The sequence below is a fragment of the Zingiber officinale genome, chromosome 2A (genome assembly GCF_018446385.1).
Source record: "Zingiber officinale cultivar Zhangliang chromosome 2A, Zo_v1.1, whole genome shotgun sequence".
Lineage (NCBI taxonomy): Eukaryota > Viridiplantae > Streptophyta > Magnoliopsida > Zingiberales > Zingiberaceae > Zingiber > Zingiber officinale.
Genome location: NC_055988.1, coordinates 76053840 through 76067199, shown reverse-complemented (window position 1 = coordinate 76067199; position 13360 = coordinate 76053840). Strand labels below are relative to the sequence as shown.

Here is a 13360-nt window from a genome sequence, read left to right as displayed (position 1 = left end):
TCGAAGTAATCAAGGTCTTCTCGTTGTCGGTATCCTTTGATTACCAATCTGGCCTTGTATTTATCGATCGTGCCATCTGACTTCATTTTCTTCTTGAAAATCCACTTGCAACCTAGTGGTTTACTTCCCGGAGGAAGATCCACAAGTTCCCAAGTGTGATTTTGCAAGATAGATTCTATCTCAGATGCAATTGCCTCTTTCCAGTGAGGTCCATTAGAAGAGCCTACATCTTCTGAGTAACTACGGGGCTCACTCTCCAACATGAAAGTGATAAAATCCGATCCATAGGATTTTTCTACCCTAGCTCTTTTGCTCCGTCTAGGCTCAACCTCCACTGGTTCCTCATTGTCATCATTTTCTTCTTCACCTTGTGTTTCATTCGCCCGTTTTGAGGAGCTAGCATCCTCACGGGTCTTATATGGAAACGCATGCTCAAAGAAAGAGGCATTTCTCAATTCGATTATCGAGTTCTTATGTATCTCCGGTATGTGTGACTCATACACACAAAATCGATAAGCACTGCTGTATGTGCATATCCAATAAATATGCAATCAACAGTCTTTGGTCCTATCTTAATCCTTTTTGGATCAGGCACCAACACTTTGGCAAGACACCCCCACATTCGTAAATATTTGTAGGACAATTGTCTTCCATTCCACAACCCGTAAGAGCTCTTATTTATTTTATTCCGGGGCACCTTATTTAAAAGGTAATTAGCTGTTAACATAGTTTCCCCCACATGAACTCTAGCAATTCAGAGCTCAATAGAAGAGCATTTATCATCTTCTTTAGAGTTCGATTTCTCTGCTCAGCAACTCCATTTTGGTCAGGAGTATATGGAGCTGTTGTTTCATGTCTGATCCCATGTTCAGCACACAACTTAGTAAACGGAGATACATATTCACCGTCTCGGTTACTTTGAACCATCTTAATCTTTCTATTAAGCTGGTTTTCAACCTCATTTTTATAGAGAGCAAATTTCTCTATAATTTCATCCTTACGTTAAGAAGATACACTTAACAGTATTTTGTATTATCATCTACAAAAGTGATGAAATACTTATTCCCACCATATATTGGTATACCAAGGTCTCACACGTCGATGTGGATTAACTTGAGTGGTTCGTTACTTCTTTCAATATGTTGAAATGATGACCTTGCCATTTTCGCTACAACACAAATCTCATACTTGTGTTTTGGGTCAAGGTGGAATGTAGGTATGCTTTGCATATTTATTAATCTACGCAACACATTGTAGTTAACATGTCCTAGTATATCATGCCACAAACATGAAGACTCAAGCATATAAGTAGAAGAGCTTTCATTTTTATTTATCTTAGGCCTAATGGTCATTACATTGAGCTTAAACAGTCCATCGAATACATAGCCTCTTCCTACAAACCTCCCATTTTTGGACAATACAACTCTGTCCGACTCAAAAACAATGCGAAAGTCATGCTTGCTCAATAGTGATCCGGACACTAAATTCTTCCGAATCTCTGGAACATACAACACATTGTTCGGAGTGAAGTCCTTGCCCGAGGTCATCTTCACACCACCTTTCCTTGGCCCGTGATGTCCGGGTTGCTGAGTTCCCATGAACAGTTTGTCTCCAGTGACTTCTTGAAGTTGTGGAGCAACTCCTTATTGCAGCAGACATGTCGAGTGGCTCGAGTATCGATCCACCATTGTCGCGGGTTTGAACCGATCGGGTTCACTCAAAGACCACAGTGCAGAGGTCGTCCATTTCTGGTCCCTCGTTCAGGTTGGCCTCCTGCTTCTTCTTCGACTTCCTGCACTCCGAAGATTTGTGACCCACTTTGTCACAGTTGAAGCACTTCCCAGATAATTTCTTCTTGTCGATGCCTCCTTTGGGTCCTATCTTGGAAGACTTGGGGTTCTTCCGTTTCGAGCTTTGTCCGTGCTCGACCACGTTGGCTTTGACAGTAGCCGGAGAGAATAACTTTCTCTCTGAACTCTTGTTGTCTTCTTCGATGCGAAGTCGAACGATGAGTTCCTCCACATTCATCTCCTTCCGCTTGTGCTTCAGGTAGTTCTTGAAATCCTTCCAGCCGGGAGGCAGCTTCTCGATGATAGCAGCCACTTGGAAGGTTTCACTCAGAACCATTCCTTCTGAGTGGATCTCGTGCAAGATCACCTGAAGCTCCTGGACTTGACTGATCACTGTCTTGGAGTCAATCATCTTGTAGTCCAGGAATCTGCCCACGATGAACTTCTTTGCCCCTGCGTCCTCTATCTTGTATTTCTTGTCTAGGGACTCCCACAGTTCCTTAGCCGTACTCTTCATGCTATACACAGCATACAGCGAGTCGGCAAGGCAGTTAAGGATGTAGTTTCGGCAAAGGAACTCGGAATGAGTCCATGCCTCCACTGTACTGATGGTTTGCGCATCAGCATCCTCAGTGCGTTTGGGAGGGTCCTCGGTCAAGAACAGAGCCAGATTGAGTGTGGTCGGTAGAATTCTGCTGCCACCTCTTGAAGTTCAGTCCACTGAACTTCTCTGGCCTTTCCCCATGACTGATTGGCACAGTTCCAATCGGGGCGGAGGGGGCCTGAACATGTTGAGTCTGTTGCACCTCAACATTTCGTTTCGTGGCCATCTCAACAGAATCGAGTCTGTTTCAAGATTGTTGGACACCAAATAATCTGTAGCCGGAGATTTACAGGAAATTAGCTGAATCTAAATACTCGAATTAAATTCAACTCACAGTTAAGATGACCTGAGCAGATAATCTCGGTGCCAGCGGGGGCTAGTTTTTGCCAAGTGTGAGTCAGACTGATCGAGCAGACAGAGAGGCAGAGCGGGAGACCAGTCGAGCAGATCAGAAGGGCGAGTGGTCGACCCAGCAAATGAAGAGTCCAACCGAGCGGACAAACAGAGCACCAGACCGAGGCCTGCGATCGACGCAGTTTCCTTGAAACAGATTCGTCCCACCTCCGGCTGTGCTTCGAGGTTTTCTCGGATCGTCTGTTTCCCAGGATACAACGGTAAGACCACGAACGCAACCAAGCACTGGTTGTTCGTGGCGAACTGAGAATGCACCTGAGTGCTATCACAAATAGTTTAGCCGAGCAGATGCACGACTGAGAGAAAAGAATCAGGGAACGAAGGTGGAGGAATTCGCTTGCTTTCGCTTTGCTTTCGTTTTTTTTTTTTCGCTTTGCTCAAGATCCAGCCTCCTTATATAGGAGCTCTCATCTTGCCTGTAATAAATGATCAAATTATGATCATTTAATGCTGAGTTTAATTTCATCATTAATGGGTTTAATGTCTTCATTAATGTCGAGACGTTACAGAATCATTATTAATGAGATTAATGTCGTCATTAATACTGAGATGTTACGAAATCACCATTAATGAGTTTAATGCCGCCATTAATGTCGAGACGTTACGGAATCAGCATTAATTTCACATTAATGCTTCCATTACATCCTTGAGCAAGATTCAAGTGGCTATATGTTGGTTCATTCTTTTGGGTAAATTTTACCTCAACCGGTCCGACATTCGACATGCACAAGTCGTGCTCGCGCACGAGTCAACCTTGGTTCGGTACAATCCGGGCCCTGGATTTGCACCCACCCTTGCGCACTCACGCGTGAGAGAGCTCTCCCCATGCATATGTTTACAACGTCAATGCATGTGTCATAATATAAACCAATAATAAAGCCAAGAGACTTCTAATGTGGGACTAAACTCATGCACAATAGTCTCTTCGTCTCCATCTCTTTATTCCATTCACATTTCCAACAATACCATGAAGCAGAAGACTCTGCAGCCATTGAAAGACATAACACGAGACTACATAAGCTATACTGAAAGGATATGTGATCAATAATTAATCAGAGCATAAGGTGACAATGAAGAACAGGGCAACTTATTGCAAAATGAGAATCGAGGGAGTGCCCGGAGACGAAGGAGATGCAAGCAATGGACAAAGAGCAATGGTTGCACAATAAGGGCAACGACATCCTTTTTCGACTTAATATATCTTCGCTCGTTCAATTCTGACCGACGAATCTCTATAATCACGAGACAATGATGCATTTTTAGTCATTCGATTAAGCACATGGATCAAACCACATCTCAGCCACATCTCCATGGTCACATCACCTTAATGAGACATAACGTCAGAGATATACTGGCACTCTCTAGACCAACGGATCGAGACAGATTGTGCATGACATGCATTTAATAAGGTGTGACCACATTTAAGGTGCAATATTGACTGAATCACATTTAGGATTTGCCACATGACTATTACAGTCGAGATAGCTGAAGTCATATTGTCCAGGCACACAATAGTCTAGTTAGTCGGACTCGCACCTCCTTCGACTAAACTTGAATAGGAGACTAGTCATTAAAAAAGTCAACGGTCTCATGGAGGTGGTAGTCAAAGTCAATAGAAGGTTACCTCGACTCCGTGGAACATCAACTTTATGCAATGTCGACTCCATGCTGAGTCTAAATCCTCGCCGAGTCCGACTCTGCGCCAAGTTCGATTCCATGCCAATCTCGATTCCGCATCACCTCGACTAATTAGAGCAACACCTATGATGGCTAGTAACTAAGGCAATAAGATATTCCTTGCTGAAGGTACTAGCAACGTAGTCATTATTCCTCGAAGAACATGGGAAACATCGCCATTTAGTTCAGAAGAGGTGGGCAACGTAGCCATTTATTTCAATTTCAGCCAACGTGGATAATGCCAACATGGATCTCAGAGCATGTGGAGCATGACTGCAACTCTATAAAAGGTAGTCTAAATCTACGGGCACAGGTACACGCACACACGCATCCACAAACCCTATACTACTATTTTCCTTTCTTCCTCCTCAACTGAAGATTTATTTGGGCGTCAAAGTGGTTGCGTTGGAGAACCTCCTGATCGTCATTCTAACTATCTCCTTGTTTTCTCTCATTCATGCTCTTATGAGTCTCTTCACAAGTCCTTACTATTGCTAGACGATAGATGACCAAGTCAACATCGATACTTACTCACCGTGGCTTGTTCCTTTGCATTCTCAAGCAAGATCATCTGACATTCTGTCAACTTTGATTTGTTGGGACTTCACACCTCATACCAACTCTTTGTTGAACTTTCGATTGTCAAGTGTTCAATTAATTACTTGACCAACTAACATATTGATTAAATATCGAAATATCAACTCAACTCAATTCGAACTTAATCAAGTTTGACTAGAGGTTGATTGTATCAACATAGCTTATCTACCTAAGTATGAATTATGATTTAGTCACAAAATGATTAAGATACGCATGTGCTTTAAACTATGAATTTAGACTACTTAATTAAGCTTAATTAATGTTTAAATCTAAAACGTATTATTTTTATAATGCATTTTGTCGCATGCTAGTGTTTGCTCTTAGTATAAGTTCGTTTGATAAGTTACCCTATTACTTATGAAAATTTATTTGATCGAGTCAACCGTTTAAAGAGTGAGTTAAGATTCATCTAACGTATCATTAAGATCGAACTTTGAGATGGCTTGTTTAGTTTTGTGGCTAAGGTTTCTTAGGAAAAAAATAAATACAATTTGTGGTTAATGAATATTTAGAAGGAAATTGAGGTTTTACAATTGAACCGAGTTGTTTTTGGAGGTAATTTCGGGTTAAATTGACGGGTTGAGAGTGGGTTGTGGCGTGGTTCGATTTAATTGCATCGGCTCATGGCCAAACCGGATTCGGTCCAGATTCGAATTGAAAATTTTCACGACTGAACCGGTTGTAGACCAAGCCGAACTGAACCGAATTGGTTCAGTAGATAGGTGAAGCTGAGAAGCTGAGTTAGGGTTTTGGTATCATCGTCCAGCTCGCTGCGAGCTCTCCCTTTCCTTTCTCTCGCGCGTTGGGTCGCCCGAGTTGTTGCAGTCGTCCGCTCGCGTCGCTGCGCGAAGCTTCCTCTGCCTTCGCGCTGCCTCCGACCGCCAGCGCAGCTTGTCGTCGCCGCCCACGCTTACGCCGGCGGAAGACTCCGTCGGAAGGCTGCTTGTCGTCGTATTCTGCTCCTCGGAGAATTAGAAACAGCAAGTCCTTTCCCTTAGTGTGAAAATTCCGTATCAGCGAGAACGTGTGGTCCGTACGTGTTAGACCTTGTTCTGGCGATAAGTGCGAAGTTCTTCCATGTAGCATTGTTGTAACACGATGTTTTTGACTTTTCTTCATCTTGAACAGCCTCGGGTGATCGAATCAACCACAACAGCAAGGCAACATTTTTCGCCCACGTCCAGCCTCCTTTTCCTTGTTAATTTTGGCGAATCCCATCGGAGGTAGGTTCTCGTTGAATCTGAAGGATTCGCAAGGAAGGGTAGTCAACACTTGATAAACCTAACTTTGCTGAAAAATCCTGATGTTACCTTATTTGCTTTGTAATTTTCCGAATTACCCTCATGAACATTGGCTGCTTGTTGACAATTCACATCATGTTATTTAGCTTTCTAAGCTGCTATTCATGTTAGTTAATTGTGGGGTATTGTTTGTTAGTTGTAGGTTGTCATTCTCTATTGAGGCCAAAAAAAAGGTTGAATTGTATGTAATATCACAGTTTTATTTTTGTAGTTACTTGATGTAGAATGGGTGTTTACCTTACGCTAGGACATGAACCTTGGGCATATCATAACAATCAGATGGCTTTCATGTGGATACTAACAGTTGTTCTAAATGGAATTCAAGGCGGTCGTCTAGACGTTTTTGACAAGGAGCCGCTTGTGGTTCTGTCATTTATTTTAATAATAAAAGTTGAATTTTCTTTACAATTTCTTTTAATAGCTTGGTAGTTTCTTATTATGAAATTTTTTAAAATATTCTGTTTGAAATCTTGGCATGTGTAACTTGTAGCGGAGTTGATAAGGGAGATGTAGCACAAACATCTGTGAGAATAACTCTGTAACCTCAAGCCATAATTTGCTTTCTCTTGCATGAGCATTGATACTGCACAGATGCAATATTATTTTCCTTCTCTTGAATTATCACTATCTTTAATTTAAAAATATATGATATTTCAAAATCAAATTTTACTAGCTTCTTATTGGAATTTTCATTTTTTTACAGTTTTTTTCTCATTATTTCCATTACTGGTATTGTTAGTATAAGCTAATATTCTTTGGTCATGATGTACTTCTCTAATTTAACTAAGAAGACTGGACATACAAAAACACATCCACTTGGCAAGTGCTGAATCATACATATTATGTGACAATTAAGGACATATTTGGCACCAACATGCATGCAACTTAATAATATTACAATGAGATATTTGTTAGTTGTTTACTTGTATTTTATGCAACAGTTAGGTTTACAGTAGTTTCCTTAAATATAGGTCCACTGTGATGCTTAGTTTTTAACAAATTTGATTTTTCATTTAGTCTTTTTTTTGTTCACAGATTTGGCTCGGTATGACTTCTAAAGAATTAGACACGCGTTTTTCAGAGTTACTTCTAACAGAGGGTTCTGATTCTGTTGGGAAAACTAACAAATTGGAGGGTCAAGGATCAAATGATGATGTTCAAATAACTTGTTTTACAGAAGACCTGCATGATGTGACATTCCATTTTCAGATTATAAAGCTAACAAAGCAGGTTATTAACATCTGCCTGATATCTTAAAATTATAATGGTCTTGTCATATTGTATTTTTCTCAAAGTTTTTTTTTCACTTCTAATTCTTAATGCTTTGGACCCCAACTAGTATTGTATTGTTATTAATTGCTATGTCTATTTAGCTTATTTTAGCACATTGAACGTGTTTCCATTATCACTGTAATCAACTTCATGCAAGTTCCTGTATGCAAATTTTCTGTTGAGTATACAACAACAACAACAACAACAACAACCAAGCCTTTTCCCACTAAGTGGGGTCGGCTGTATGAATCCTTTTACGCCATTGAGCTCTATCTCCTATTATATCATCATCTATATTTAAATAAATTTTATCTTGTTTTATTATTGCTAACCAAGTCTTTTTTGGTCTTCCTCTTCCTCGTTTTATATGCATGTTTATCATAGTTTCACATCGCCTAACTGGAGCATTTATTGGTCGTCTAAGTACATGTCCGTACCATCTTAAACGTGTCTCTCTGAGTTTTTCCTCAATAGATGCAACTCCTACTTTCTCTCTAATGCTCTCATTTCTTATTTTGTCCATCCTCGTATGTCCACACATCCACCTTAACATCCTCATCTCTGCAACTCTCATCTTCTGCTCATGTGCTCGAGTCATAGCCCAACATTCAGCTCCATATAACATAACATGTTTAATTGCGATTTTATAGAATTTTCTTTTAAGTTTTAGAGGTACTTTATGGTCACATAAAACACCCGACGCTCTCCTCTATTTCAACAATTGTGCTTGTATTCTATGTAAGACATTTCTCTCAATCCCTCCGTCATTTTGCAAAAATGATCCTAAATATTTAAACCTCTCAGTTCAAAGCAACTTGTCATCTCCTATCTGAACAATTGTCTTATTACGTCTAATATTGCTAAACTTAAATTCCGTATATTTTGTCTTTATTTTACTAAGCCTAAAACCTTTCCTTTTTAGTATTTCCCGTCGAGATTCTAGCTTAGCATTTACTCCTTCACGTGTCTCATCTACCAAAATAATATCATCTCAAACAACATGCACTACGGTACTGTGTCTTGAATGTGCGAAGTGAGTTCGTCCATAATTAATGTAAAAGATAGGGACTTAGAGTGATCCTTGATGTAACCCTATCTTTATTGGAAATGCTTCATTACTCACTTGAAGTCTTTACTCTAGTCATTACATCCTTTACATATCCTTAATTAGTTGAATATATATTACGCTAACACCTCTCTTTTCTAAAATTCTCCATATAATTTCTCTTGGGACTCTATCATATATCTTTTCTAAGTCAATGAATATCATGTGTAGATCTTGTTTTTGCTCCCGATATTTTTCAATTAATTGTCTAAGAAGATGTATAGCTTCTATTGTCGACCTTCCAGGCATGAACCCAAATTGATTTTCTGTCACTGTGGTCTCCTTCCTTAATCTTTTTTCTATTATTTTTTCTCAAAGTTTCATAGTATGACTTATTAATTTAATACCCCTATAGTTTACATAATTTTGTACGTCTCCCTTATTCTTATATAAGGGAACTAGAGTACTTATCCTCCATTGATCAGATATTTTTTTCGTTTTCAATATCATGTTAAATAATTTTGTAAGACATTCAATACCTTGTTTCCCTAAGCACTTCCATACCTCTGTCGGAATATCATCTGGTCCAACGGCTTTTCCATTGTGCATCTCATTTAAAGTTTGTTTTACTTCTGAAGTTTGAATTCTACGATAAAAATTAAAATTTCAATGCTCATTTGACCTAATTAAATTACCTAAGTTAAGTTGGTCTCCTAAACCTTCATTGAAAAGTTGATAAAAATACCTCTTCCATCGCTCTTTTATTTCTCTATTACTTACTAATACCCTATTACATTCATCTTTAATACATTTTATTTGGCTAAGATCTCTTGTTTTTCTTTCTCTCGCTTTAGCTATTCTATAAATATCTTTTTCCCCTTCTTTTGTATCCAATTTTTGATATAACCGTTCAAAAGTTTCATTTTTTGCTTCACTCACTACTTTCTTAGCTTCTTTCTTGGCTATTGTATATTTTTTAAATTTATTCTCGTTCTTACAAATATATAATTCCTTATAAGCTATTCGTTTATCCCTCACTTTCTCTTGTACTTTCTCATTCCACCACCAAGATTTCTTACTTAGCGGTGTATGCCCCTTTGACTCACAGAGGACACTCTTAGCTACTATTTTCAACTTTGATACCATCTTATCCCATGTTGTATTAGAGTCACTATATATTTCACCTAATGCTTGTACTCTTACCTTCTCTTTAAATATATGTTGCTTCCCATCCTTTAACTTCCACCACTTAATTCTAGGAATTGTATATTTTCTTTCTATTGAATCACTATGTATTTCTCCTAATACTTGTGCTTCTACCCTCTCTTTAAAGATACTTTGTTGCGCATCTTTTAACTTCCACTACTTATTCAAGTTGGCTATATGAATCATTCTACGTCAAACTAAATATTCTTCTCTTTTCTTGAAAAATATATTAGCTATTATAAGTTTACAAACTATTGCAAAATCCAATATAGCTTTCCCTTTATTTCATGTTCCAAAATTATAGCATTCATGCACCCGTTCATATTCCTTATTTCCTACTTGCTCATTTAGATTTTCTCTTATTAAAATCATCTCGTTTGTTAGAATTTTTTTTACTACCTCATCTAGGTGTTACCAAAACTTATGTTTGGTGTCTTGATCTAATCTTATTTGAAGTACATATATGTTAATTACATTAATATTTTCTTTTGCTCATGCTAATTTAAGAGTTATAATCCTATCTCCCTTCCTAATACTCTTACTTTGTCCTTTAAAGAATTATCTATAATAATATTTAATTTATCATTTTACTTTCCTGTGTAAGATAACTTAATACTTAGTTCTCTATCGTCTTTATTTTCTTCTCTATCCATTTTGTCCCTTGTAATTACAAAATATTAATTTTTCTCCTAATCATCATATCTACTACCTCCATTGATTTACCAGTGAGAGTTCCTATATTCCATGTTCCAAATCTTAGATTATTAGTTTTCCTATCATATTTGTTCTTATCTAACCTATGGTGTGAGAACTCTTGCCTATTTAACACTACACCCAAGTTCTCATGGAGATGTAGCGGTCCTTGCTGAGACGTTACAGTCGGACCCTGTAACGCGAACTCTTGCATATTTATCACTACACCCGAGTTCTGGAGATGTAGCGGTCCTTGCCGAGACGTTACAGTCGGACCCTGCAACGCGTTCCTTCCGGGGAGCGTAATCTTCATCATGTTTGTCACTCTTTTTGCTGGAATGCTAAATGAGTTGGTAATTCCTCTGTTAATATATTAAGTTTCGGTTATTGCATGTTCTTGAGAGGATAAGCACTTATTTTCCTTAATCCTTACCATCCCTTATACTGAACATCATTAAATGCTTCAGTGTTATAAAGTTTTCTCAGCGTACCCAAGTATCCATACCCAATTTTAAACAAAAATCAAAATTCTTAAAATCGACAAAAGAAGAGAATATTTTCATTCTTAGCATGGGTCCTACCTCAATGCTCAAGGTTTTAGTTGCCTGCAACTAGAAACATCTTCATATTTTAAGCTAGTGACCGATATAACCATACAAAACAGTGATCTTATTAATGCTTTTAATTATTTCATCCTCTGATATGTAGAGAACACTAGGTCCATCTTCATACTGAGCAGATTTAATTAGCAGAGCTTTTATTACTAATAAGGATATGTGATCGGCACTTAACATGTAATTATAACTAGACCTATTTTTATTTGGATGGATATAGTGTTTAGATTGTTCTTGCTTTTCCTCTTGCTCTCAACGGTTATGACATTCTCATTTCTTGGAATTGTTATACTGCATATCTTGGGCATTCTCTAGTCCACTATTTCACTATTATTGTTTATTCTGATCGTAACACTGTTTGTGCTTTTTCTGACCTATGTAACATCTTTGTAACGGTTCAGATATATGTATGGATTGGATGCAACACTGCTAAGTTTGGCCATTTGTATGCTGCAGCAATAACTAGACCGGTATTGAAAACCAATCTTTGGTCGTCTACTAGTAAAAAAAAAAATATCATCTTTCAGTATGATTCTTATACTTCCATAATAATTTCTCCAGAATAAAACAGTAGCTGTTACTCCAGTTCTAGGAGGCACTTCTGACAACACTGGGTCTGGCATTGCTCGTCGATTAGGTACTGTGACATCCCTATGATAAAAATCTTTTCTCCATTTTTTTCAACTAAGTCTTTGGTTTGCTCTTGTTTCCAGTGTTAAAGACTGGCCTCAATATAATTGTGGCATGCAATATTCCAAAAGACAGCCCCACGCTTGAGGTATGTAAATGCTCGCTGTATCTCATATAATGACAACTTGAGCTGCAAAATTTTTGGATGAATATTCTTCTCATCATATATTTTTACGAGCGTTCAGCTTCATGGCAGCTTTACTTATGCCTTGGGATTTTGATTCCAGGTGACCGCAGAGAGAAAATTGTTTGAGAAGCTAAAAAGTTTGGGTTATATTAAACCCAGGCCTGAAGGGTTGCCTGTAAGCTCAGCACATAATTGATCATTTGAGTGCGATACATGAGAATGTCTTGCTTTCTGTAAGAGAGAATTATCTTCATACCTGTATGTAATTTGATGCTACAGACAGGATCATCAAATTGCCTTCTTTCAATCTACTCTATTCAAGAGGAAGGCAATATCCTGCACGGTACTTTCCTATATGAAAGGGTGATTCTTCACAAGAAAAACATGGTAATAGAACACTCAATTCTTCTGGTGTCTCACCCATAAACGCTATTATATGTTATCTGTTTTAGAGATCTTTTGGTTTCTTACCCATAAATGCCGGTATATGAGTGTCTAATTTCACGCCCTAATAGTTAAAACCATGAAAATGATTTAGCTTCTGTTTTTGTTTCATTTGTATTCTTGCTCATTGAGAAAGTTTATGATATTATGGTGGCCCGATTTGGTGGTCCAGAACTTCTGTTGAGATTTGTGTTTGTTTGGAGAGGAAGAACATTGATTTGAATGTTGGAATTATTCAAATACTCTCTGTTTTTACAGGTATAGCATGGAGATACTTCGAAAGGGTTACCTTCTTTAGGAGAGCTCTCGTGGTGGGTGATGTCGAGTGTTGTGTTTTTATTAGAAGGCAGTGCGAACTTGAATAAAGGTTTGTTTCCTTGCCCCATTTGTTGTAAGTTGTGAGGCATGCAGGTGTTCATTTTTCTTCGGATGCATGTGAGGGATGCATGTAATGTAGATGAGATCATTCCTTGTAGTTTCGGGGTGCTTGGGAGAGTAGATACATGGTGTCAAAGGTGTGCTCGGCGAATCGAGCTATAAAATGGCAACAGCTTCGTGAAAATAAAAATATAGATATGCTAGATTAACGGCTCCTCTAGTGTTAGCTTCATGGATATAGAGAAAGATAAATATAAGTATAAAGTGTTAGGCACATAATGGGATGCATCTTAAGTTAGTTTTTGAGAATTGATTCTTGATCATTATGACCCCTACTTGTTACAGATGGGGATTATCAAATTCCACCAATACAAATGCTAGTTCGAGGAATGATCCAACATTTGTAGATGATTCTCTCTCTTATAGGTGAGGTTCTTTACTAGAAGAGGAATCCGACATCCTTTCTACACGGACCTAGCTCCTCAAAACTATTGAAAATGTACCAATA

General features: G+C 38.3%; 1 protein-coding gene across 7 annotated transcripts; it reads left to right on the top strand.

Annotated features, from left to right (window-relative positions):
- Nucleotides 1–5812: 5812 nt before the first annotated feature.
- Nucleotides 5813–13036, top strand: LOC122041233 (proteasome assembly chaperone 4-like). 7 transcript variants are annotated; one of them, XR_006128911.1, is made up of 9 exons: nucleotides 5814–6111; nucleotides 6211–6305; nucleotides 7419–7613; nucleotides 11615–11683; nucleotides 11775–11850; nucleotides 11927–11991; nucleotides 12131–12417; nucleotides 12733–12841; nucleotides 12951–13036. XR_006128911.1 is itself a non-coding variant. In XM_042600857.1 (7 exons), exons 3-7 carry the CDS (start codon nucleotides 7431–7433, stop codon nucleotides 12224–12226), a joined length of 489 nt encoding a protein of 162 aa, XP_042456791.1. In that variant the 5' UTR covers nucleotides 5813–6062; nucleotides 6211–6305; nucleotides 7419–7430; the 3' UTR covers nucleotides 12227–13036. The 7 variants fall into 7 exon arrangements, 4 of the variants coding, with proteins under 4 accessions (XP_042456791.1, XP_042456790.1, XP_042456788.1 ...); XR_006128909.1 differs by having other exon boundaries at nucleotides 12733–13036; XR_006128910.1 differs by having other exon boundaries at nucleotides 12131–12841.
- The last annotated feature ends 324 nt before the right edge of the window (nucleotides 13037–13360 follow it).

Excerpts from the sequence above, each read along its gene's own strand:
- LOC122041233 (XM_042600857.1), top strand. The coding sequence starts at position 7,431 with ATGACTTCTAAAGAATTAGACACGCGTTTTTCAGAGTTACTTCTAACA. Across the intron at positions 7,614-11,614 it reads TTATAAAGCTAACAAAGCAG|ATATATGTATGGATTGGATG; the intron begins GTTATTAACATC and ends GTAACGGTTCAG. Across the intron at positions 11,684-11,774 it reads CTGCAGCAATAACTAGACCG|AATAAAACAGTAGCTGTTAC; the intron begins GTATTGAAAACC and ends TAATTTCTCCAG.